We start from the raw sequence: 25699 nt of genomic DNA, 5'->3' as shown, positions 1-25699 counted from the left end.
CACCTGGATGACCAAATTGAAGGAGTTCAGGAGCAGCTAGCTGAGCTTTACTACCACAACAAGTGATCCTATTTCATAGTCTTTATCTTTTATATCTTGTTGAACAATTTGGGTTTAGTCTATTTGTCTTTATTCTGCACTGGTTTTAGTTGGTTTTATTTTGGGTTGTAATAGAACTCTATACTGGTTGTTTGTTTGAACTGTTATGAATGTCTATGGTATGTCTTTATCCCATGCCTTATTCTGTTTGATGAATCCAAAGGGGGAGAAGAACAGAGAAACAACTCATAAAAGTTGATGTTCTGGTTCAAGCTGCAGGGAGGTAGCAAAAAACTCACACACTGCTATATTCTGGTTTTATTTCTAAATGTTGTTGTGCAGGTTTTGGCAGTTAGTACTGTGCAGGTTCTGATCATCAAAGTATGCAAAGCAAAGGGGTTTTGTCTCCATCAAACAGGGGGAGATTGTTGAAGATGGATGAAGCTCATCTCTACCTAGCCTTAGTGTGTTTGATGTAGATGTTAGCTAGTTTGCTTTGTAGGTTGCTATATGTCTTAGATGATTCTGTTGTTTAGGCTTGTGTGTTGTCAAGGTTGCCTTTTGCTGCATGACCCATCCTAGATACCAAATCAAGGTAGTAAGATCAAGCTCATGATGTGGTTAAATGTTTTTGGAAAAGCTTTTTAAAGTTTTCTTAAATGGTTTGATTCAGTACAAAAATAAATCTGTTTTATTGAGAAGCAATCGATTTATTTCTTCTCTGTTAAAGGTTTTTCGAAATTCTGTTAGGGTACCAAAGGTACAACTCAGTCTGTTATTTCAGTTAAGCTGAGCTGACAACTTTATCATCTTTTAACCTGTTGTTTTTCAGAATCAATCTGTTGTTTTGCTAACTACTCTATAACTATTTTTTTTAAAGTGGTTGGAAACTGTTCTCTATAAAATAAAATGCCCTTCTCATGTAAAGGGATGCTGAACAATCACAGTTTTAACAGAGATACAACATTTTGTGTGTGAGAAAGTGAATTGAAAAGGTTTTGCAAAGGTTTTTCAAAAGTGAAATACATGTGAGCTTGTTCTTGAAGAACCTTGTGCTAGATGAAGGTGCTGGTACTGTCTTGGAGCAAATAGAACAACTGGTTTATGTTCTTGCAACACTGTTTCAGGTGTAATCTTTTCCTTATTCTTTCTTGTAGTGGTTTTGAGTGTTAGTCACTGTAGATAGGGTTTCTTGGAGTGCAAGGTATGCTGGAATAGTGTTTTTCAGCCTTGATTATTGAGGTTCTTGAAGGGTTCAAGAACTGCTGCGTGTTTGTAATTGATTGTATCAGTTTTAGTGGATTACACCTTGGAGTGAGGTGAACTGGACGTAGCTCTTGATGAGTGAACCGGTATAAAAATTCTCGTGTGTTTCTTTTCTCATCCCTGCTCTTAATTCTGTAATTTCACATAATCTGTCAAGAAAGGAATCTGTTATATTGAAACTAAATCTGTTAATTCTGGACATGGTTAAATCTGCCGTTCTAACTTGTTAATCAATCCTCTAATCATAAATCAAGCTGCTGTGTGAATCTGTAATAGGATAAGAAGGGTGAACTGGTTCCTTTAACTAAACTGTGACATTTGGTTCATTACTCTAGATGGATTATGTTAAGTAAAAATTGATTAATCTTGTACTTTAAACTGCAACTTTATAAACTGAGAAAGTTAATCAATTTGGTTCTGGTATTGCTGCTGGTTGATCTAAACTGTGTTGATCTTGTTTTAATTGAACTAGATTCATCTGTAAAAACAATATGTTCCATTTAATATCAATCTGTCCTTTTCACCTCTGTTACATAGTAAATTAGATTGTTTTGCGAAAATTTGATAAGCTCAATTCACCCCTCCCCTCTTGATTTTAGACACTACTTAACTCTAACACTAGTTAGGATCATTGGGATGCAGTTGCGAGACTCATGAAATACTTGAGAGGTACAATGGATTATGCCATTGAATATTACGGATTTCCTGTTGTGCTAGAAGGCTACAGTGATGCTAACTGGATCTCTGATTCAGATGAGACAAAGTCCACTAGTGGTTATGTATTTACACTTGGGGGTGGTGCTAAATACATGGAGGTCAGTCAGGCAAACTATTATTGCAAGATCAACAATAGAATTTGAGTTTTTTGCTCTAGAAATGGCTAGTAGTGAAGCTAAGTGGTTGAAAAACTTCTTAGCAAACATTCTGTTAGGAATGAAACCAACCCAATCTGTATCAATGCACTGTGATTGCCAATTGGCAATAGCTATAGCTAAAAATAAAAGTTACAATGAAAAGAATAAACATATATTGAGACATAATTTAGTAAAACGGTTGTTAAAGAGTGGAATGATTTCTATTGACTATGTCAAGTCAGAATGGAATTTGGTAGATCCTCTGACAAAACCCCTAAGAAGAAAAATGATTTTAGAAACATCGAGGGGAATGAGACTTAAGCCACTTGCAAACAAACAAGTGATGAAAACCCAACCTTTGTGATTGGAGATCCTATGAATAAGGTTCATGTATCGACCTGTCCTCGGGCGTTGACCAAAGTCAACACTGGGTGGGACCCATCAAAGGCACAGGGAGAGGAGAAGGAAGATGGTCAGGCCTTGGGCGTTGACCAGCCTCGGGCGTCGCCTGGGTCCGAACCAAAGGGCGCTTACATCCGATGGGCGCCACCTCCCAATACCCACGGGTAGGAACGACCGTGGAGGAGGCGGCACCATAGGACACGCCCACAGATAGGAGGGGTGATGGAATTTCATGTGTTCTTCTTGAATCAAAGTAGTAAAAAAGCGATGCGGAAGCAATGGGTGAGTGAAACAAAGCCCTCCTAGGAGTTGTGTTGGCTTTGAAGGTGCATGAGGAGTGTGGTGTTTGAGTGGTTCGGCCAGCTCAAGGGAGAAGGTGAAAGGATTGATGTACCAATTACAAGGCTTTCCCAAACCGTAGCTTGATCCATGTGTGGTGAGCTAGACGGTCCTTCTAGATGCTCCTTATGTAGCCACTCCTTATCATGGTCTAGACGCTCCATATCTTAGGCTAGACGCTCCTCTTTGAGTCTAGACGCTCCTCTTCATAAGCTAGACGGTCTTAGCCTTGGAAGCTTGGCTTTCATAGTGTGGTGAGCTTGGGCCCTCCTCCATCATCCCCTCCCTCTTGAAAAGGATTTGTCCTCAAATCCAAGGCTTTTGCTTGGGGGATGGTTGTGGCTGGATGGTGTCCATCATCTCCTCCTTCATGAGAAGATCTATCCTCAGATGTGCATTCTTGATCTCGGATAGCAGCCTCTTGCTTCGTCAAGATGTATCCTCCCGGATCAAATGTCAATCTATGTGAATCCTGAAACAAAGCAAAGGAGTTAGGGTGAGCCTTTGGAAAACAATTAATTGTGTGAAGTTGCCATCTTTGTTTTTCTCTTGTTTTGGTCAACTTCTCACAATATCTCCCTTTTGAGGATTGTATTTGCCCTCTAATCCTCTTATATTTTCTAAAATTTTCAAAAGTAGTTACTTTTTCCTTAGGCATAATACCTTTAGGAAATGGTGACAACTTTAAAAAGGCAAGAGGACTATGTTCACATACAACTTCAAATGGAGAGATATGAGTAATCTTGTGGACTACTCCATTGTATGCATGTATAAAAGGGAAAGGATTCTCATCCCAAGAATTGTGGGTGTCCCTCATGATTTCGTGAAGCATAGAAGGGAGATCTATGTTTTCAAATTTTGGAGCTCTATCCCTTATTTTTGAAAATAAATCATGGAGGCTTGTCACTTTTCTTAAGAAGAGTTTATCCACTTCCATGAAGAAAGAATCAAGACCTTTTGTTGTCCTAGGAAGCTCTAATAGGAAATGTGTGTCTTCCCAAGTATCTTTTACAAAAGGTGAAGGAGTATAGAGTTCTTGAGACTTTGCTTTAGGTGTAGTTTGAAAACAAGAGTTGTACCTAAAGTAATGTCTTTGAACCTCTTTTCTCATGGGTGACAAAAGTTTTCCTCTTAAAAGCTCTAGAGTTTCATCAATTCTCATTTGCCCCATGAGTTCTCCTTCTTGTAGACTTTTTCTCTTATGTGCAAAGAGAGTCTCGTTGGTACAACCATTGTTTATGAAAATTTGTACATTTTGCAATGGTTGTCTCAATAAGACATGGCAAGTTGTTCTAGGCACTACTTCATACAAAAATTGGTAGGTGCTTATAGATAACTTGTCATTCTTTTGGGGATATCTTAACACATTGGAGAAATAGTCTTGATCTATGCAAGCTTCTTTTAAAGACTTTTCTTTTGTGCTCATGCTTGCAAGTGTTCCTTTACAATAGGAAAGGCTAGGTTGTTCAACAAGAAGCATGTTTGTAAAGGTAGTTTCATTGTGCCTGACTTGTTGAATGACCTTGTGGGAAGGAACACTATTCTCCCACGCCTTTTGTTTCCCAAAATTTTTTTCTTTTTCTATTTTTTCTTCATCCCTTTTTTGTTTCATTTGTATTTGGTCTTTTACCACTTGGGAATGTGGTAAAGGGCTAAGTACAAATCTTTTGTGCTTGTGGATGAAAGAAATCTCGTTAGTTAGACCATTATGCGAGGTTTTCTTATCAAATTGCCATGGTCTACCTAATAAGATGTGGCAAGCTTCCATAGGTACTACATCACATAAAACATTGTCTTTGTAGTTACCTATAGAAAACTCGATTTCCACTTGTTTGTCTACACGTAGTTCTCCATCCTCATTGATCCATTGTAAATTGTACGGTTTTGGATGAGGAACTACTTGTAGTTTTAATTTTTCAATCAATCTAGTGCTACAGCAATTGCAGCATGACCCACCATCCACAATAAGAGAGCATATATTTTCTAAAATATTGCATCTAGTATGAAAAATGTTCTCTCGTTGTGTCTCGTTGGATGCACTAGGTTGATTGTGGAGGATTCTTTGAATCATCAATAAGTCCCCCTCCAAAGGATTTATCCTTTCTCCTTCCCCTTTTTCTTGAGTACTAGGTTCATCCTCACCACTTGTGTACTCATCTTGTCCTTTTAAAAACAAAACCCTTTGGTTTGGACATTGTGCTTGCACATGCCCTCTTCCAAAACATTTAAAACACTTGGTGTCCCTAGCACGGATGTATGGGGTGGAGGCATCTTTCACTAAGGGTTTGGTAGTTTCTTTGGATTCGTCTCTAGGTGTACTACCCTCCCTTTTAAAGTCTTTCTTGGGATAAGAGTTGGAGTAAGAACCCACCCTTAGACTTGAAGTTTTGCGCAAATTTTGTTGTTCAACTTTAATGCAAAGTTGAACGAAATCATTCAAGTCTTGGTAGGGTAATAGTTCTACTCGATCCCTTATCTCAAGGTTGAGCCCACTTAGAAACCTAGATATGGTGGTGGTTTCTTCCTCTCTAATGGATGCTCTCATCATGTAGAGCTCCATTTTCTGCCTATACTCTTCCACACTTAAGTTCTTTTGTTGGAGTCTTTGGAGCTTGTCCATCAACTCCCTATGGTAGTAGGAAGGTATGTGGCGACGTCTTAGGGCTCCCCTAAGGTCATTCCAATATTCTATGGAAGGCTCCCTACGAAGACGTCGGTCTCTCTCTAAAGAGGTCCACCAATACATGGCATTGCTTTGGAAACTAAGGGTTGCTAAGGGTACCTTCCTCTCTTCACTCACCCTATGGCAAGCAAAGAGTTGCTCTACTTTCATCTCCCAATCTAGGTAGGCCTCTACGTCTTCCTTACCATAGAAATGGGGTAGGTCTACCCTTACTTCCTTTGGGCTCTCTTGCTCCCTTTGTCTAGTTCTTCTAGGGGGTGGTTGGTAATAATCATTGATTCTACGGCTGCCCTCCCCTAGAGACTCAATACTTTGAGAATGGGATGCATGAGTTTTTTTTTATTTTTGTGATTTTTGTGACTTCTCTTCTTGAGCTTTAGCCAACTCATTAATTTTGTTCTCATTCTCCAATTGTCCAAAAGAGATCAATTGTACCGCTTGGGATACTTCTTTTAAAAGAGTTTTCAAAGATTTTACTTCACTTTCTATAGACTTTGGAGAGTGAGAAGAAGAAGACATGGCTAAAACTTTGTGTATATAGGTGTTTTACTTGGAGAAAGTTTAGGAAAGTTAGAGAAGGTAGTTTTCCAGGTAAGGGAGGTGAGTCACAATGGACTACTTAAGTACCAAGCCTTTTCCTTGCCAAAAACTTTCCTCCAATGACTTCACACAAAATTTTCTCTTAGTAGAACACTTAGAACACAAGAAGTTGAGAAATCAAAAAGCAAGAAAACTATGTAAGCTAGATATGCAGCAAAGCTAGTCGGTATAGCACAAAATTAAACAATACTAAGCATGCAAAACGTTTCTACCAAAACAAAAGAAAAACAAGTTCAAACAAGCAACAATTTACTAAGCAAAATTACTATGCTATTCGGCCCTAGGTGAGGCTTCTCGGACACTTTGAGCCCTTGAAGACACACTCACCGTCTAAAACGTAATTTAAAATTAACAATAAACCAAGTTGTAAAGGAGATAAGAAAACCCCCTTTGTTGTTCCTCTTTTTGGTTAGTGCACTTTCTTTGTTGTCTTGATTGTTGATCTTCTAGGTGTTTGTAGTGTTTGTTTCAAGAAAGCTTGTTTCGGCCTTAGCTTTGACTCCTCCTTAGAAAGTTGGCTTTAATTCTCCAATTTCCAGCACCTATTCACAAGGGCTTAACCTTAAACCAAGTCAATTTCCATGCACATAAGCACCAAGAGAGAATTAAATTCCAGCACCCAAAATGAGAGGTCAAGAAACAAAAGCAAGAAACAAATTTAATTGAAAGAAAACAGTACTACCAAAAGGATTTATAATATGACAACTTAGAAAGAGATTCAAGAAATTAAAGCAAACAATTAAAGGTACTCAATAAAAGTTGGCACACAAAAGGAATTCCTAAAGAAAAGCACTAGATTAGATGACCAAATAAAAAAAAACAGCACCACTGGAAAATGTTGTGGGCCAGAAAACGTATTTGTTCCCCGATTTATGCTGAGCTGTAATTGTAAAATTTGTTTCTGAAATTTGGATGCAAGAAAGTTCAGGATCTTATCTAAATTTTGGCTTTGGAATCACCTAAAAAGCATGCACCATTTTTTTTTAATAATTTTTGTAAATTTGGTGTGCAGTTAGGCCAGCTGGAGCGCTCAAGATTTGCACTCTGATTTTGTAAGATTTATCATTTTTTTTCTGTTGCTTCTTTTGACCTCATTCTTTTTTTGTCTTTTCTATAACACTTTAAACTTGCATTTTCCAGAAAATCAGAATTTTCCTATGGGTGGAAATATTTTTTTAAAACAAAACAGCCCAGAACAGAGAGATGAAACAGGGGAAATCTGGAAAACTGGAAGAAAACAGCAAGATAACCAAAATTAACACAATGGAAATGTAAGAATGGAAATTGTGTAAGAACTAAGACACAATTATGAACTCAAACTAAAAATAAAAAGCACCAAAGGATCAAAATAACAGCAGATTAAAGCAATATAAAGAGACCCAAAAACAAGAAACAATCAAGCCAAAAAATAGGACTACTAAGAATTGATGACAATTATGGATTCACATGACTTGACACAACATTTATAGATTCAGAAAATAAAGACTCAAAGCATAAAATGAAGCAATTATAAGAAAGCAATAAGGACTCAATTTCCTAAAAGAAAAACAGCCACACAATGGTGTAAGGAATCCTATCACAAGCTGCACAGAATTTGTTCAAGATCAATTGAACAATTGTGCTTTGGTTGGATCTTCCATAAGCACACCAAGAACAACTTAAAATATAAAAACAGCAAGACAAGTAAGGAATTGAAATGACAAAGATGAAATAAAGAAGAACTGAAATTAAAAGACCAAGCTACTCATCTTGAAGAACCAAAAGCTCTGATACCAAATGATGGCATTTCATGTGTTCTTCTTGAATCAAAGTAGTAAAAAAGCGATGCGGAAGCAATGGGTGAGTGAAACAAAGCCCTCCTAGGAGTTGTGTTGGCTTTGAAGGTGCATGAGGAGTGTGGTGTTTGAGTGGTTCGGCCAGCTCAAGGGAGAAGGTGAAAGGATTGAAGTTTTAAGCCTAGATTTCTAGGAGAAGTAAAGCTTGTGCACAAAAATGGCAGCATAACCTTACTCAATTAAAACTTGTCCAATACAATGAGATAGCCTTCCTATTTATAGGCTATCTTGGACGTAATTTGTAAGCTGAATTACAAGAAAAAGAAAACCAAAAATTAAATCTAAATGCTAAGCCATGTGCCAAGCAATGACCGGCCACACAAACCCTACATTCTAGAATGTTTCCATCAAAAGTGCTTTCTACACTATCCTATCTACTAAGTACCCCTAATGGGCCTTCATGTACCAATTACAAGGCTTTCCCAAACCGTAGCTTGATCCATGTGTGGTGAGCTAGACGGTCCTTCTAGATGCTCCTTATGTAGCCACTCCTTATCATGGTCTAGACGCTCCATATCTTAGGCTAGACGCTCCTCTTTGAGTCTAGACGCTCCTCTTCATAAGCTAGACGGTCTTAGCCTTGGAAGCTTGGCTTTCATAGTGTGGTGAGCTTGGGCCCTCCTCCATCAAGGGGCCACCCCTGATACCCACAGGTAGGGAAGACTATGGAGGGGGCGGCACGGTAAGAGGCCATGGTACGGGCGTGGAGGCCTTGGGCCTCGGTACCTCATAATAGTAATAAAGAGAAGAGAAAGGTGGCTTCAAGGCCATATTCCCAGTACCAACAAGGAGTGACCTGTCTCGTGAAGTACCCATATATGAGGTGTAGGGACGCGGCAGTGCACGCCACCTTTGGAGAACCGCTGGGACAGGCACGACCCGGGAGAGGGCCACGTCCCAGGGGTAATCTACATGCATGGTGCGAGAGGAAGGCTGAGATACTCTCAGGGCGAGTGACTAGAGGCTGGGGCGCACGAGTTGGCACCCGGGTAGTCATCCCCTGCACCGGATGCACTTCGAGGAGGGAAGACTTACGCGCTGGGATTTCCCTAAGTTGGGCTACAGCGTCGTAAGGCCTTCCACGTGGAGTTGCACTTAAGTCATAAGTGACACGTGGCAGTAGCACTGAAACCCAAGGTATATAAGCTTTTCTGAAAGCTTAGTGAGGTACATTTTAATCATTTGCTAGCTTACACATTGTATGCACGAGTGATTGGAGCACAAGAGAGAAGTTGTTTAGAAAACAGTTACGCACCTTCAGAACACTACAGTTATGGTGTTCCGATACGGAGGTGCACGGTGTTTACTGCCACACTGACTTGAGCGTCGGAGTGCAAACGGCCGCGAGGGCACCCTTTGTTCTCTATGATTTAGGTACTCACAGCGGCGAAGGGTGGAGGTTTGGAACAAAGACGAAGGAGTCCCTGATACGCGAGTCTTAGCTATGCACGAAGCACGATTTGGTCAGCTGGCAGGAACAATTCATATGGGTAAAAACAAGTCACTTGTTAGTTCTGCTAGCACTAATGTTGATTTAAAATCAATTTTGTCCATTCCTATGGTGTGTGTGAAAATGCAAGATACTGCATAATCGAGAGGATAAACTTTGTGGTTAAAATTTTGAGGTAAAAGAGTTTTAACGATTTACAAAGTTTTAATGATTTTCATATTCCTTATGGGTGGTGTATGATTTGCAGCATATACTGGATGAAATCACCTATATGAGTGTCAAGTGGGGTCGTTTGCATGAGATCTTGGCAAGATCTCTATAACACTCATGAATATCGGGCACACGAATGGCCTAGTAGTGCAACACAGCGATAAGAACAAGTAATGTGGGGGAGTATTGTGAATGATAAACCTTTAACACATACTAAGTGTCTTGGTTCATATAGCTTGCTATACCAACTACATTATGTGTTAAGTTCATCAATCTAAGACTGGTTCATATAGCTTGCTATACCAGCTCTGATGCATTACATCATAGATAAACCTAGAATTTCCTTTTTTGTTTCTTCTTTCTTTCTTCTGCAATATGTTGGGGATTGTCGTAAATTTGTGTTATTTATATATTGAAGAAGAAAGCTAACTGTTGCAGTGCACGTTCCTCAGAGTCATTGCAGATTCATGGACACCGCGAGATCTCCTCCGTTTTTCTGGCAATCCGTTTCTCCACTTGTTTTCTATTTCAAGTTCATGCCTTTGAGTTTGAAAGGGACGTTTTGGAACGTTGCAAGACTTGTTCCACGGTCTTTCTTCTGTTGTGGTGGTCTTCCACCATTTCCGGCGCGTCTTCGACGTCACCTCCGAATCGCCGGAATAACATTCTCCATCTCCCCCTTTTCGTGGGTTTTGAGCTTCTCTCCTTGCCTATAAATAAGAGGCACGAGAATGCTCAAACACATTGGCTTACTTCGCATCCTTCTACACTTCATCTTCCTCACAACACTCACCGTGCACTCCTCCTTTCCTCTTCACTTTTATTCTTTTTAATTTATAATATTTCTGGGTTTATTGGATTCTTACTCTTTTAAGAGTAACTTGCTAGTTCTGATCCTCGAACATTTCTGGGAAGTTCATGTTGTATCCTGGAGGACTTGCGCAATATACCGCGGATAAGTCCTTACGGACAGTGATTACTCATGCATTAGGAAATCATTTTTGTTCGTGTTTAAAGCCTCATTTACTACAATTTTCTCCGCTAAACCATTCCGAAGTTTTTTGTAAACCTCATGAAAAGTCTTTCAGAATCCTGTTAAATACCATGAGTTTAAAAACCTCTTTAAAATACCATGGGTTTCAAAACTTCTGTAAAATACCATGGGTTTCAAAACCTCTGTAAAATACCATGGATTTAAAAACCTTTGTTAAATACCATGGGTTTAAAAACCTTCGTAAAATACCATGGGTTTCAAAACCTCCGTTAAATACCATGAGTTTCAAAATTGTTGTAAAATGACTTGTCGTTTGAAATAACCTTCAACCCCATTTTCCACAATCTCTAACGATCCACTCGACTTCCCGTAGACACACTACTCTCCAACACAGACTCAATGGCCACTGAGTCGTAACAAAGAATTACAATCAGCCACACTTATCTCTATTATATCAAGGAAAAAAACTAAATAAGGCATTATCTTCTTCTTACTCCAATATTGCTTCTTCCATCACTTTACTGCCCCAACTTGTGTCACAAGCCACTGTTACCTAACTCAACAACAACTGTTGTTTATCACTGCTTTATATATCCTAAATAATTGCATTATCTATCAGATGTGGGTTTCAAAGTCATATGTGTTCTTGGCTAAAGATTTCAAGAACATATTGCGAGGAGAAATTAACCTTATTACTTCTCACTTTCACGGTGAATTAATTATTAGATGTATTTTAAAATAAAGATCTTAATTTAAAATATTTTAAAATTATGAGAATTAAATATTAACAATTATAATTAAAACTAAAATTGCACATAAAATATATGTACATCAAAATTTTAAAAAAAATAAGTAAAGTTTTTGAAGTATGAGCTCGTAACAAAAAAACTAAGAATTATATTGGCCAACTACCATCAATCATAGAAAAATATGCAAATAATGTTGAGATACTTATTATCCAATATTAGTTGTTGAAATACTTATTATCCAAGGTTATTTTGCTGAGTTTTTAAAATAAATTTTTGAAACTTTAGAAAACTTATTTGTAATGTAAAGTTACACTTTCAAAATTCTAGAGAATTTAGTTATAAATATATAAAATATATTAAAAATATGTAGTTTTTAATTATTTATTTATAAATAAATTTAATTATATTTATTTTTTGAAGTTTGAAAAATCTGAAATGTTTTATTGAGGTTCTACAATAAATCTTTGGAATTTAACAAAGGTTAAAAAAACTCTATTATTTTGCTGAGATTTTAGAATAAACCTTTGAAACTTAACAAAAGTTAAAAAGACTCCTGTTAATTTGCTGAGGTTGTAGAATAAACCTTTGGAACTTACTAAAGGTTAAGAAAACCTCCATTATTTTGCTGAGATTTTAGAATAAACCTTTGGAATTTAACAAAGGTTAAAAAAATCATCATTATTTTGTTGAGGTTTTAAAATAAACCTTTGAAATTTAATGGTTAAAAACACTTATGTTATTTTGCTGAGGTTTTAGAATAACCTTTGAAACTTAACGAAGGTTAAAAAAACTCTCGTTAATTAAATCAATTCTTAGGGTTATATTAACCTCTGTTAAATAATCTTCGTTAAGACATTTTTTTTTCTTGTAGTGTCTATGGATACAAATATGTAGATCTATAAATACAAATTCATAGGTAATATCCACATATCTAAATTATTTATGGATGGATCCGTAGGTAATTTATCCAGGAATCTATATTTGTGGATAATATTTTTTATTAATATTACCACAAATAGGTTTGTAGATAAATTACGTACGAATCTGTATCGTATGTAACATTGAATTTATCTACGAGTACTAATTTGCGGGTAATTTATTTACAAATTTGTGTTCATAAGTAATAATCTGTATGTAGTGTTCACTTTATCAATAGATAAAAGTCTATAGGATAATATCAAACGAGTAAAGATTCGTATGTAACATTCGTATATAATGTTGAATTTACCTACAAATTTATATTCATTTGCAATAATCTGTGGGTAATTTTGAAATTTCTTGTAATGTATTATGTAATATAGGGTAGAGACTAGAAAATAGTTGGTTCTCTTAGAAAAATATAACATGGTTCCATATAAAATTAGTTGGTTCTCTTAGAGAAATATAATATGATTCCATAACTATTCATCGTAACCTACCTCTACTAGAAAAAGTATGTCGTATAAATATATTCACACACACTCACACACACACATATATATTTCACTACAAGAATATGGATAATTAAAGACCAAATATTAATGTCAACTACATGTAGGACGCTAGTAGAGTGGGTTATCTTTAACAAGATGCTTTGATGTCTCCAAATCCAAGAGGAAAGCTTGAAGACCTTGTTATTGGGTGTGTGTGTTGTCTAGTTGTTTGAAACTTGTTAATTCACTCCTTAAGATGATCCAAGTTCATTTGAATCTTTAACCTTTTGAAAAGATGGGTTTTCTAAAATGTTGTTGAAATTTCAACAGGTTGTTTTTTGAAACAACTGGTTGTTTTACCTTAGTAGTTTCAACAGGTTGAAATTTTGAAACAACAGGTTGTTTCACCTTAGCAGTTTTTCAAAAGGTTTTGAAAAGCTTGACTTTGTTGTCAAGTCAATTCAACCGATTGTTTCGACAAAACAATCGATTGTTTTCTGAAAACCTTAACAAAATTATGTTAAGTGGTTTTAATATGCTTTAAATGATTCTAACTGTACCGTCCAGGTGGTCGGAAGTGATGACGTGGCAGCAAGCTATTATATAGGCGTGTTGAACGGGGCACCTGGCTGGTAGAAGGGAAGGAAGTCGGGGGGCTCGTGTAGTCGCCAGTTATTAAGTTGGCGTGCTCCGATCTCTAGCATACCTAAACCGGCGGTCACCAGGTTTGAGATGAAGTCGCCGGATGCGAACCCAGACGACCAAGTGATTAGAGATCGCCGAAAGAAGGACATCGCCGAAGGATCAGGGAAGCTTGTTCCAGGCTTTCGAAGCAGAGGATAAAGTCGTCAGATAGTCATTCCCTAGCTAGCCAGAGGTTGAGGTCGGGGAACAGCTTACCCGAACATGCACGATGAAGCAAGTGAAGTAGATCATGATGGCGGCCGGCGAGACCACAGGGAAGGTGTGTATGATGACACCCGTACTCGCCACACAGAAGAGATCGCGCTCCAAGGCAGCTATACACCGAGTTACTCCTCGCGTGGATAACTTAGTCGAATAAAACCTGAAGAGTAAGAGGTGACGCCCAAGTCAAGGATGCTCCAGATGGCGACACATGTACAGCTGGATGCGAGCCACGTGTCCAGATGTGTAACTGTCAGGAGAGAGAAAGTGCACAGGTATATAAGAGATTCTAAAGAACTTCTGAGGTACGCACGTTTTAGAATACTTCTTTACGCTTGCGAGAACTTGAGTACGCTGAGAGAGAATTTTGCACGGTTCCTGAAGTTCTTAGTTTTCTCTTAGTATTTTGGTGGTTCAGTTGCTGACTTGGGCGTCAGAGCGTGATCGGCCGCAGCGGCGCCGTTCTGTCTTTTTGCAGGTTCTTGAGGTGAATCAAAGCGAAGGACGGAAGCTAACACGGCGCAAAGTCGATCCAGACTTGACGATGCAAGGCTCTTGCGTCCCGGTCAACAGGCAGGATCATCAGGTGCCCACCGTGGGGCCGTGTAAAACCTGTCCCCATCCACAGCGTGAGTTCTTGGAGTTTCTGTGTGGTTGTGTGCTGGTGCAACCATTTTCCGTCGTTCATTCAAGCTTCGTTCGGTAAATTTGCGTTTTCCACCGTTCGTTCGAGGTTTTGTTCGGAGGATTGAGGTTTTCCCCCGTTTGTTTGAGTTCTTGTTCGGTGAGGTGAAGTTTTTCGCCGTTTGCCCGAGTTTCAATCAGTGAGATCGAAGCTTCGCCGTTCGTTCGGATTTTCGACCGGTGAATCAGAGGTTTTGGTGGAGAAGCGGTGGTCTGTGGTGAAGTTGCAAGTTTCCGCAAAGGTTTTTGCTGATTGGGATTGTGTTCTTGAAGTTCTTTAGAGTTTACGAAGTTCTGATCGATTGATTGCTGGATCGATCGTTGCTGAAGGAGGTTTTGTTCGTCGCTCGTTGTGGTCTGCTAAGTTTTCATGAGAAAGATGAGAAGCAACCGTTCAAGTCCAGTTGTGCCAGTTGCTGCTGAAGGCGCCATGACTATGGCGCAGATGGTGGAGATCATGCGTGCGCTGCAGGCGAATGTGCAAGCCTCGCGCATAGAGCAGGCAAAGATGCATGAGGACCTAGTCGCCTCTCGGGCCAGGAATGAAGAGCTCAGCAAAGTGACTGAGGAATTGCGCCAAGCTCTTCAGGAGCAAAGAGGGCGCCCAGTCGCTGAAGAGGTCGCTCCGTCGTCGTCACCTCGCGTTTTTCCCATGCCATTTGCTCAGGCGATCACAGACACGCCTATCCCTGCAAGTGTGGTACCCGTGAAGGCTACTTTCACCGGCGTGGAGGATCCTGAGGCGCATCTCACCACGTTCCACACGCAGATGATGCTGTCAGGAGGCTTGGATGCTGTGTATTGCAAGATGTTTGTGAGCACGCTCCAGGGAACAACGCTGGAATGGTTTGTGAGCCTGCCTACAGGTCACAACCAATTTTCAGCAGTTTTCGAAGCTTTTCGTCGAGCAGTACATAGTGAACAAGGCGCCACCTAGGGTGTCTTATGATCTGTTCGACATAAGGCAGTACCAGGGAGAGTCCCTCAGGGACTACTTGAATCGCTTTGGAGCGCAGATGGTCCGCTCGCCAGCCAAGGACGAAGAGATGCTGGTATACGCCTTAAAAAAGGGCGTGCTGCCGGGACCTTTCTGCGAGGCACTGATCAGGGCTCACCCCGCCACGTTTGCTGAGGTTAGGCGACTTGCGGTGGCCCACATCACCGATGAGAGTGAGGTCGCCGAGAAGAGAGGGAGCGTGGCCCCCGCTAGGCCACGTGCCTAGACCAGGATCCAGCCACAGAGGGTGCTGGAGACAGTGGCGGCTAAGAGGGATCAAAGGACCCGCCATCCTTATGATCTAAGGAAAAACAAGGGCAGGGGCCCAGGGCGCCCTAGGGAGTACAATCGCCCACCAAAGCATAAGTTTGTCATGGGGTTGGCGGACCTGATCGCCATCCCTAATATAGCAGCCAGGCTCAAGGCACCCGAGAAAGTGGGCGACAAGGTGTTGGGACCAAAGCCAGACGCGTGGTGCGAATTTCACCAGGGTTTTGGTCACACCGTGGATTCATGTTTGGCATTGGGATACCAGCTCGACGACCAGGTCAAGAGCGGGTTCCTAAATGATTACCTGCTGGACAGAAGGACGGGGGGCGCGTCGAGCTCCCAGCCGGCGGGTGGTGAGGATCAGCAGCACGAAATGCCCACTCACGGAGAGATCCACACCATCGCGGGAGGTTTCTCGGGTGGTGGATGCACCGCGTCGCAGAGGAAGAAGTATGCGAGGTCTGTGATGACAGTGGACATGTTCGAGGACCACTCGCCAGATGTGGACATCACGTTCACAAGGGAAGATCTCAGGGACGTTGTGCCTCATGACAACGATCCAATAGTCATCTCGCTTGTTACGGCAGGAAGGAAGGTTCACAGGGTTCTGGTGGACCAAGGAAGCTCGGCAGATGTGATGTTCTGGCCGACTTTCACACAGCTGCAGTTGCCCCTTGACCAGCTGAGGCCCTATGGAGGGTGCTTGTATGGTTTCGCTGGCGATCAGGTGGAGGTCAGGGGGTACATAGAGTTAAGAACTACATTCACGGATGAGGCGGGCTCGAGGACGGAGAAAATCAAGTACCTCGTCGTGAATGCTCCCTCAGCATATAACATTCTGTTGGGAAGACCAACGCTCAACAGAATAGGAGCTGTGCCTTCAACCAGGCACATGAAGGTGAAGTTGCCATCGATGGAAGGGGTGGTGATCACCATCAAATCTGACCAGAAGGAGGCGAAGAAATGCTATGAGAATAGCCTCAAGAATAAGAGGTCAGTGATTTACATCACAACGACGCCGCCTCCCGGTGTGAAGCCCAGGCCAACAGAATGGCGAGTTGTTGATGCAGCGATGGAGGTGGCCGCCAGAGGCGACGTCGCCATGATGGATGCTGAGGCTGAGGGAGAGAACGCCGATCGGGAAGAAGAGGCGAGGAACCACCCAGAGGAAGCGAGGGAACTAGGAATCGCCAGGGCGGTGATCGCCAGGGAAGCTAGACCCAAACCCGTCGAGGAGTGGCTCGAAAGGGAGATCGGGGGAAAGGTATTCAAGTTGGGAAGATCCTTTGAGGCTGAGCTCCAAGACCAGATCGCCAAGGTGATAGAGCGGCATCTGGATGCTTTTGCATGGTCTGCTTCAGACATGCCGGGAATCGACCCCGACTTCTTGTGCCACCATCTAGCAATGGACAACCAGGTCAGACCAGTGCGACAGAGAAGAAGGAAGTTCAACGAGGAGAGAAGGCAGGCGATCAGGGATGAAACACTGAAGCTCCTCGCCGCAGGCCATATCAGGGAAGTCCAGTACCCTGAGTGGCTGGCCAATGTCGTACTGGTGAAGAAAAGCAATGGGAAGTGGCGCATGTGCGTCGATTTCACTGACCTAAACAAGGCTTGCCCAAAGGATTCGTATCCTTTGCCAAGCATACACGCCCTGGTTGACAGTGCTGCAGGGTGCAAGTTGCTGAGCTTCCTGGACGCTTTCTCGGGGTACAACCAGATAAAGATGCATCCCATGGATGAAGAGAAGATCGCCTTCATGACCGAGAGATCGTGCTACTGCTACAAGGTGATGCCCTTTGGGCTGAAGAACGCGGGGGCCACGTACCAAAGGTTGATGGATAGGGTACTTGCACCAATGCTGGGGAGGAATGTGCAAGCGTACGTGGATGATATGGTCGTGACCTCGCCGGAGAAGAGCAAGCACGTTGCGGACTTGGAGGAGTTGTTCACCACAATCGCCAAGTTCAGGTTAAAGCTGAACCCCGAGAAGTGCATTTTTGGCGTGGAGGCAGGGAAGTTCTTGGGATTTCTCTTAACCGAAAGGGGAATAGAGGCCAATCCTGATAAGTGTGTTGCCATCTTGGCGATGAGGAGCCCGGCTACCGTGAAGGAGGTGCAGCAACTTACAGGTCGGATGGCCGCCCAGTCTCGTTTCGTATCGGCTAGCGGAGAGAAAGGCCACCCGTACTTTCAGTGTTTAAGGCGAAACAACAAGTTTGCCTGGACGAAGGAGTGTGAAGAGGCCTTCGTCAAGCTTAAAGAGTACCTGGCGAGCCCGCCGGTTTTGTGCAAACCATTGGTGGGAACCCCTCTCAGGTTGTACTTTGCTGTAACTGAGAGGGCGGTGAGTGCGGTGCTCGCCCAAGACCAAGACCAGGCTCAAAAGCCTATTTACTTCGTCAGCAAGGTGCTGCAGGGCCCGGAGGTGAGATATCAGGCCTTGGAGAAAGCTGCGCTGGCTGTGGTATTTTCGGCGAGGAGGTTGCGCCACTATTTCCACAGTTTTACCATACTGGTGATGACCGACTTGCCCATCCAGAAAGTCCTGAAGAAGCCTGATGTAGCTGGGAGGATGGTGAAGTGGGCGGTGGAGCTGTCGGAGTTCGATATCAAGTACGAGCCCCGAGGTCCGATCAAGGGGCAAATTTTCGCTGATTTTGTGGTCGAGCTCTCGTCAGAAGCAGCGCGAGTTGAGGGGGATGATTTCCGTAGGGTGCTCTCGGTGGACGGATTGTCGAACCAGCAGGGTAGCGGTGTTGGAGTCATCCTGGAAGGGCCCAACGGTGTGCTGATTGAGCAGTCCCTGAGGTTTGCCTTCAAAGCCAGCAACAATCAAGCAGAATATGAGGCGCTGATCGCCGGAATCTTGCTGGCCAAGGAGATGGGAGCTAGGGTGCTGATGGCTAAGAGTGACTCGCTGTTGGTCACGGGACAAGTAACAGGCGAGTTCCAGGCCAAGGATCCACAAATGGCGGCTTACCTGGAGTATGGGCAGGAGTTGAAGAGTTCCTTTGTCTCCTTTGAAGTGGTGCATGTGCCCAGAGAGCAGAATGCCCGAGCTGACTTGCTAGCTAAGCTCGCCAGTTCAGGCAAGGGGGGTAGGCAGAGGACGGTGATCCAAGAAACTTTGAAGACGCCTAGAGCATTTGTGGCAGACCACCTGGTTCTTCAAATAAGCAAATCGACGGAGAAAGCGGCGAGGAGTCACAGGTCTTTGACTCAGGAAACCTTGAGATCGCCGAGAATAAGAGCATGTCGGGGGAAGAAGGTGAACATGACGCAGGTCTGCGCTATCCATGAGCCAGACACTTGGATAACACAGTACAAGCGATGCCTGGCAGATGGCCTTCTCCCGCTGGATCTGACGGAGGCCAGGAAGATAAAGAAGAACTCCAGCAAGTTCACAATGATTGATGGCGAGTTGTATAGGTTTGGGTTCACACACCCACTCCTGGAATGTGTGCAAGGAGAGAAATGTACAAGAATTATGGCCGAGCTCCATGAAGGGATATGCGAAAGTCACGTCGGGGGTCGAGCTCTCGCCGCAAGAACCCTCCGTGCAGGTTACTACTGGCCAACAATGAGGGAAGACTGCAAGAAGTATGCACAGTGTTGCAAGCAATGTCAGCAGCACGCCGATTGGCACAAAGCGCCTCCCGAAGAGTTAAAGTCGATTTACAGCCCTTGGCCGTTTCATACGTGGGGAATCGACATTCTGGGACCTTTCCCATTGGCGATCAGGCAGATGAAGTACTTGGTGGTGGCAATTGAATATTTCACCAAGTGGATCAAAGCAGAACCAGTGACCCAGATCACCGCGCACAAGATCGAGAGTTTTGTGTGGAAGAACATCGTGTGCCGGTTTGGTGTGCCTAAGCGCCTGGTGTCAGACAACGGGACTCAGTTTGCAAGTCACCTGCTGAAGAAGCTGTGCGAAGAGGTGGGAATTCAACAAGTATTTGCATCCGTCGAGCACCCTCAGACAAATGGCCAAGTAGAGTCCGCCAATCGGGTATTGCTAAGAGGCTTGAAGAGAAGGCTAGAGAAAGCCAAGGGATCGTGGGCTGAGGAGGTACCCCGTATAGTTTGGGCGTACCACACCACCGAGCAGTCAGGAACCCATGAGACCCCGTTTAGCTTGGTCTATGGATGCGACGCAATGATTCCAGTAGAAATCCAGGAGAGTTCGCCGAGATTCCAGAACTTTGTAGCGGAAGACTCGAATGAGGAAAGAAGGTTGAATCTGGATTTGCTGGATGAAGTCAGGGAGGAGGCGAGAGTAAAAGCCGAGGCAGTGAAAAGAAGGATTGAACGAAGGTATAACTCGAAGGTGATGCCAAGGCAGTTTAAAGAAGGCGACCTGGTGATGAGGAAGGCCCACCAGTACGAGATGGAGAACAAGTTGTCGCCTAAGTGGACGGGACCGTTCAGAATAACCGAGGCGCTTGGGAACGGCGCCTACCGCTTAGAAACATTGGAAGGAGGGGCGATTCCTCGCACTTGGAACGCCACGCACCTCAAGTTATATTACAGTTGAAGCTTTGTAAGTAAAAACAAACACAAAGAGTTTGCAAGCTTTCTGTTAAAACAGTTTGAAGGGGGCACTCTTTTTTCCCTAAGGAGGGTTTTTAATGAGGCCACCCAATAAAGAAGAGTTTTCGAAGTTTAAAGTGTTTTAGATTGCATGCTTATTGTTACGAAAGTTTTAGAAAAAAGACCTTGTCACTCGTATGTGATTTAAGGCGAGTTTGAAGATATGCTGCATGCTTTCTAAAAAGTTTTTAAGTCCCCATCGCTTTTCGGCGATTGGCGGCATCAGTTAAAGTTAAAAGTCCTCATCGTCTTTTGGCGATCAGAGGCACCAGCAACGTTTAAAAGACCTCAACGCCCTCGCGCGTCCTGAGGCGAGAAAGATATTAAAAGACCTCCTCGCCGTCAAGCGAGTGCAGGCGAGAAAGAGATAAAGTCCTCAGTGCATCCAGGGGGAGGAGATGTACACCCTGGGCAAGTTGAGGCACTAGATAAAGACCTTCTCGCCGTCAAGCGAGTTCAGGCACTAGATAAAGACCTTCTCGCCGTCGAGCGAGTTCAGGCAAGATAAAGACCTTCTCGCCGTCGAGCGAGTTCAGGCAAGATAAAATCCTTCTCGTCTTGAACGAGTTCAGGTACGGTGTGGAGGGTGGAAGAAGTTTAAAGGATGGCTAAGGTAGGTTCGAAGAGAACGCCTAGCTGTCCGGCTTATTGTTCTGAAACTCAAGGAGGTAAAGAAGGATCCGAAAGGCGCCTCTACCCCCCAGATGAGGGAACAATAGCCAAGTTACGAAGGCAAAAGGGGGCTTACATCGCCGGGACCCTCTGGCGATCAGAAGAAATTCAGGCGATGGCAAGTGTAAGGGCCCATTTTGATGGAGCAGATCAGGTGAACTATATCTTAAAATATCAGTTGGATTGAAACTTGCCGTTTAGTAAGTAGTTTCACGCTGAAGTTCGTTGTCTTAAGTTCACAAGTTATTAAAATGTCATCGTTGGAAAGTTGATAGTTCGCTCGAGTTTGAAGCAGTAAGTGAACGATTGAGCCCGCATGATCGCTAAGTTAATTTCCTTAAGCGGTTTCTACTACGAAAAGCAGAGTAAACAGAGAGACCATATGCGGAAGCGGAAAAGTTTATAATAAGGGTGGTATCAGTTCGAAATGCATAAGAGGAAAAGAAAAGTTATTACAGGTAAAGTTTGTACAAAAGGAAACAAGCGTGGGGTCCCAGTGAATAAGTAATGGAGGGAGACGACTAATCTTCAGAAGGAACGATCTTCCCATCCATCACTTCATTACATATTGATACCATGGAGAGGTCGAGCTCGGGGTACTGGCAGGCGACTTGCTCCAGGGCGGCGTCGAACCCAGCGGCGAGGACTTGGGCGGAGCTTAGTTCGAGCTCTTCGTTTTGTTGTTTGAGCCCCTCGGTTTGCTGTTCCAGCTCGTCAGCTCGTTTCTTCAGTTCTTCAGTTTTCCCACGAGCTTGAACAAGGTCTTCAGCAACCTTTTTGCTTTCCTCCCGCGCCTGGGCCAGCTCTGCAACAGTTCTCTTGTTCTCCTCTCTAGCTTCGGCGAGCTTAGCCACAACGTCATCCCTCTCCTTTTTTACCTTTCCAAGGAGAACTTCCCGATCAACCGACCTTTTTTCAAGGTTCTCTACCTTGGCTGCATCCGCTTTTATTGATGCCTCCAAGTCAGCCACCTTGAGCCGGTAAGGAACCAGCTTACTCTCCAGCTCGATCTTCTCTTGAGCTAGGAGGTGCAGTTTCTGGCGTAGATCGGAGGTCTCCTTGCGTGCAACCCTCAGCTCGGCACTCATGGCGTCCTCCACCCTTGAGTGGTCGATCTCCGCCATCATCAGGTTACAAGACAGCTTCTCCGCCTCGATTCTTATCAGGCGATTCTCCTCTTGGAGTGTGGAGATATCGTCCTGAAGTTTTTTGTTGGAACTCTCCACAGCTTTTGTTATGATTGAGGGGAGGTCCTCTACCATCATTTTGAGTTTAGCTGTGAAGGGCCCCCAGATTTCTTTGACCACGGGGGGAAGGCTTGCAGCTGCTGTCGGTGGAGGTGCTGAAGGAGCCTGGTGCTGACTCTCACCGCCACCCTCTTGAATTGGTTGATGAGGTTGGGCTTCCTGGCGTGGTGGTGATGTGGGGGACTCGGTAATGAGTATTGGCGAGTTGTGAGCGCCTTCATCCCCACCTGGTGCAACTTCAGCGATTGAGGCAGTTGAAGGAGGACCCTCTCCAGCAAATACGAATGGCGTGGAGGCGCTTGGAGGGTTCTCCATGAAGTTGGGCTCCTTGCCTTCAACCGCAGGAAGTGCAGCTGCCAAGGGTATTGCTTGGACTGGCGGTGTTGGAGCTGGGGGAGAGGGCGGTGTTGGTGTTGGGAGAGCAGGTGGTGAAGAAGGTGCCACCCTTCTCCTTTTGGTAATGAGGCCGTCCTCAGTCGCCTCATCATCCTCATCCTCGTCTTCTTGAACCACTTGAGGAGTTTTCCTCTTTGGTTTCTTTAAGACGAGCTTCTTTCGTTGAGGGGCGGGCAGTGCCTCTGGAGGAGCTGGGCCTTGAGGGGGCGATCTGCCCTGGGCAGCGGCGATCTCCACCACCGAGTTTGGCACGGTTTGAGAACCCGACGCCAATTTGTGGGTTCGGGCGAGCGCCCTCAGTTCAGCCAATTTGCCTCTGCCCAACATGAGATCTGCACAGTGCAAAAATATACAAGTAAGCGCGAAGGCAAAAGTAAAATATACGAGTACGGGTGCGAATGATACAAACAAATGGTGCAGGAAAAAAAACCAGGTCTAGTGCGCAACAAGTAAGACGCCCAATAATAGATAACAGAGATGCAGCACAAGACAAAAACCTAAATGTCGAGGTAAGTGCTAACCTATGTGAGCTTCGAGTTGGCCCTCGAGGAACTCGAAGGAGATTATTGCAGAGGTGGGAAAGGTGATGTTAGCGACTGCCACGCTTTTCCAGAAGAGGCATAGATCCTTGTCCAACTCGCCCATGTTGTCAGGACTTCTTGGCCTTCTGAAGCTTTCTTTGGAGTCCTTATTTCCCTTGTTTACCCAATACAAGGGAAAGCCATCGAGCAGCGAAGGGTCTTGATCATTTTGGTGCACTTGGACGAACTTTCCCTTCCAATCTTTGTAAGATTGCTGGAAGATAGAGAGGATCGATCTCCCAGCAATTCCATTTAAGCTCACCCAGGGGCGGTCTCCAGGATTCTTAGCCTCGAACAAGAAAAGGAAAACGTCTACCGAGGCCGGTAGTCCCAAGTGCGCGCACATGATTTGAAATGCCCGCACGAATGCCCAACTGTTGGGATGGAGCTGGGCAGCAGCGATGTTGAGCTCGGTTAATAGTTCCCGTTCGAAACGGGTGAAGGGAAGCCTGAGTTTCACCTTCTTGAAGAGGGTAGTGTAAACGAAGTAGAACAACTCGCCGTTGTTCCCCTTGTCATCCGCGCAGATTGGCACGTCAGGAGGGCAAGGCAGCACTGTTAGTTTGTCGTCATGCTCCTTGTGGAACGAAAGGTTGGGTTCGTCCCCTTTCTTCAACCGTAGCACCGCCAACGCAGAGTTCACTGAAGAGGTCTCCTTCAGTAAAGTTGGGGTGGCCCACGGGTAGAGTTTCTTGTAATCTGGTGTGGGAATGGAGGCTCCTCCGGCGACTGGTGGAGTTGCCTGAGCGAGGTTGGGACGAGAGGTTGCAGGCCTCTCAGCCTGGGAAGAAGGAGCACCAGATGCTCATGGTAGGTTATGCGCTTGGGATGGAGGGTTTCGTGATGAAGGAGGAGGATTTGCGGTGGTTTTTGTACGAGCCATCGCGGGAACTGCAAAGGAAAAAGAAAAAAGGATGAACAAGGGCTGTAGAGATCGACTCGATTGTGGACGCAGAATGAAGAACGAACGAACGAGAGTTCGTTGTGATGAATGTAATGGAAGACGAAGCCCTAAGTTACGAGAAGGAAGAAGAAGAGGAAAACAACCCACAGCGTATGCACCAGACAGATAATGGATGATGCGAATCGGTTAAAATGCAGCAAATATCAACAGAGGAAGTAAAAGAGGAACCTTTCGATGAGCGTTGAAGGGAGTTGGGGATTGAGAGAGTCGAAGAGCGTTGTGGGTTTGCAGAGAAAACTCAGAGCGTTTTGAGAAGGCAGAGAGATGATGAAACAGTAAAAATGAAAGGGTTTAAGGGCTTTTCAAACGTTTTTGGAAGCGCAAATGACAACTAAAGATGATCGTTGATGAAGCCACGTGTCGAGCGATTGGAAAAAGGTGTTTGGTGGAGCGTCAGAGAAACAGAGGGTACGATCTTTTGTAATTCTGTGCCAGCGCCACGCAGATCGGCAGTGACGTGACCTCTTAGTCTTTTCGCTGGACAAGTCTTCGCTTAAGACTGGGGGGCTTGTGTACCGCCCAGGTGGTCGGAAGTGATGACGTGGCAGCAAGCTATTATATAGGCGTGTTGAACGGGGCACCTGGCTGGCAAAAGGGAAGGAAGTCGGGGGGCTCGTGTAGTCGCCAGTTATTAAGTTGGCGTGCTCCGATCTCTAGCATACCTAAACCGGCGGTCACCAGGTTTGAGATGAAGTCGCCGGATGCGAACCCAGACGACCAAGTGATTAGAGATCGTCGAAAGAAGGACATCGCCGAAGGATCAGGGAAGCTTGTTCCAGGCTTTCGAAGCAGAGGATAAAGTCGTCAGATAGTCATTCCCTAGCTAGCCAGAGGTTGAGGTCGGGGAACAGCTTACCCGAACATGCACGATGAAGCAAGTGAAGTAGATCATGATGGCGGTCGGCGAGACCACAGGGAAGGTGTGTATGATGACACCCGTACTCGCCACACAGAAGAGATCGCGCTCCAAGGCAGCTGCTATACACCGAGTTACTCCTCGCGTGGATAACTTAGTCGAATAAAGCCTGAAGAGTAAGAGGTGACGCCCAAGTCAAGGATGCTCCAGATGGTGACACGTGTACAGCTGGATGCGAGCCACGTGTCCAGATGTGTAACTATCAGGAGAGAGAAAGTGCACAGGTATATAAGAGATTCTAACGAACTTCTGAGGTACGCGCGTTTTAGAATACTTCTTTACGCTTGCGAGAACTTGAGTACACTGAGAGAGAATTTTGCACGGTTCTTGAAGTTCTTAGTTTTCTCTTAGTATTTTGGTGGTTCAGTCGCTGACTTGGGCGTCGGAGCGTGATCGGCCGCAGCGGCGCCGTTCTGTCTTTTTGCAGGTTCTTGAGGTGAATCAAAGCGAAGGACGGAAGCTAACACGGCGCAAAGTCGATCCAGACTTGACGAGACAAGGCTCTTGCGTCCCGGTCAACAGGCAGGATCACTAACTATTAGAATGTATGGCTTTAAACTAGAAGGGGGGGGGGGGGGGGGAGGGTGAATGGTTTAAAGAGGATTTTCGCAAACTTTTAAGTCTAAAATGAAATTAC

At 44.1% G+C, this 25699-nt stretch overlaps 1 protein-coding gene across 1 annotated transcript; it reads right to left on the bottom strand.

Annotated features, from left to right (window-relative positions):
* Nucleotides 1-2259: 2259 nt before the first annotated feature.
* On the bottom strand, nucleotides 2260-22520 carry LOC137835189 (filament-like plant protein 1). The gene is made up of 2 exons (XM_068643571.1): nucleotides 21661-22520; nucleotides 2260-2296 (listed from the first exon to the last, which is right to left on the bottom strand). Exons 1-2 carry the CDS (start codon nucleotides 22518-22520, stop codon nucleotides 2260-2262), a joined length of 897 nt encoding a protein of 298 aa, XP_068499672.1.
* Nucleotides 22521-25699: the final 3179 nt, after the last annotated feature.

This window comes from Phaseolus vulgaris, chromosome 11 (genome assembly GCF_000499845.2).
Source record: "Phaseolus vulgaris cultivar G19833 chromosome 11, P. vulgaris v2.0, whole genome shotgun sequence".
In the NCBI taxonomy this organism is placed as follows: Eukaryota; Viridiplantae; Streptophyta; class Magnoliopsida; order Fabales; family Fabaceae; genus Phaseolus; species Phaseolus vulgaris.
The sequence above is the reverse complement of the archived record's forward strand: the minus strand, read 5'-3'. Positions and strand labels throughout refer to the sequence as shown.

Coding starts and splice junctions, on each gene's coding strand:
- LOC137835189 (XM_068643571.1), bottom strand. CDS start 22,520: ATGGAGAACCCTCCAAGCGCCTCCACGCCATTCGTATTTGCTGGAGAG. Junction 2,297..21,660: donor CGAGCTGACGAGCTGGAACA/GCAAACCGAGGG, acceptor TTTTATTTTTAG/CTATAGCTATTGCCAATTGG.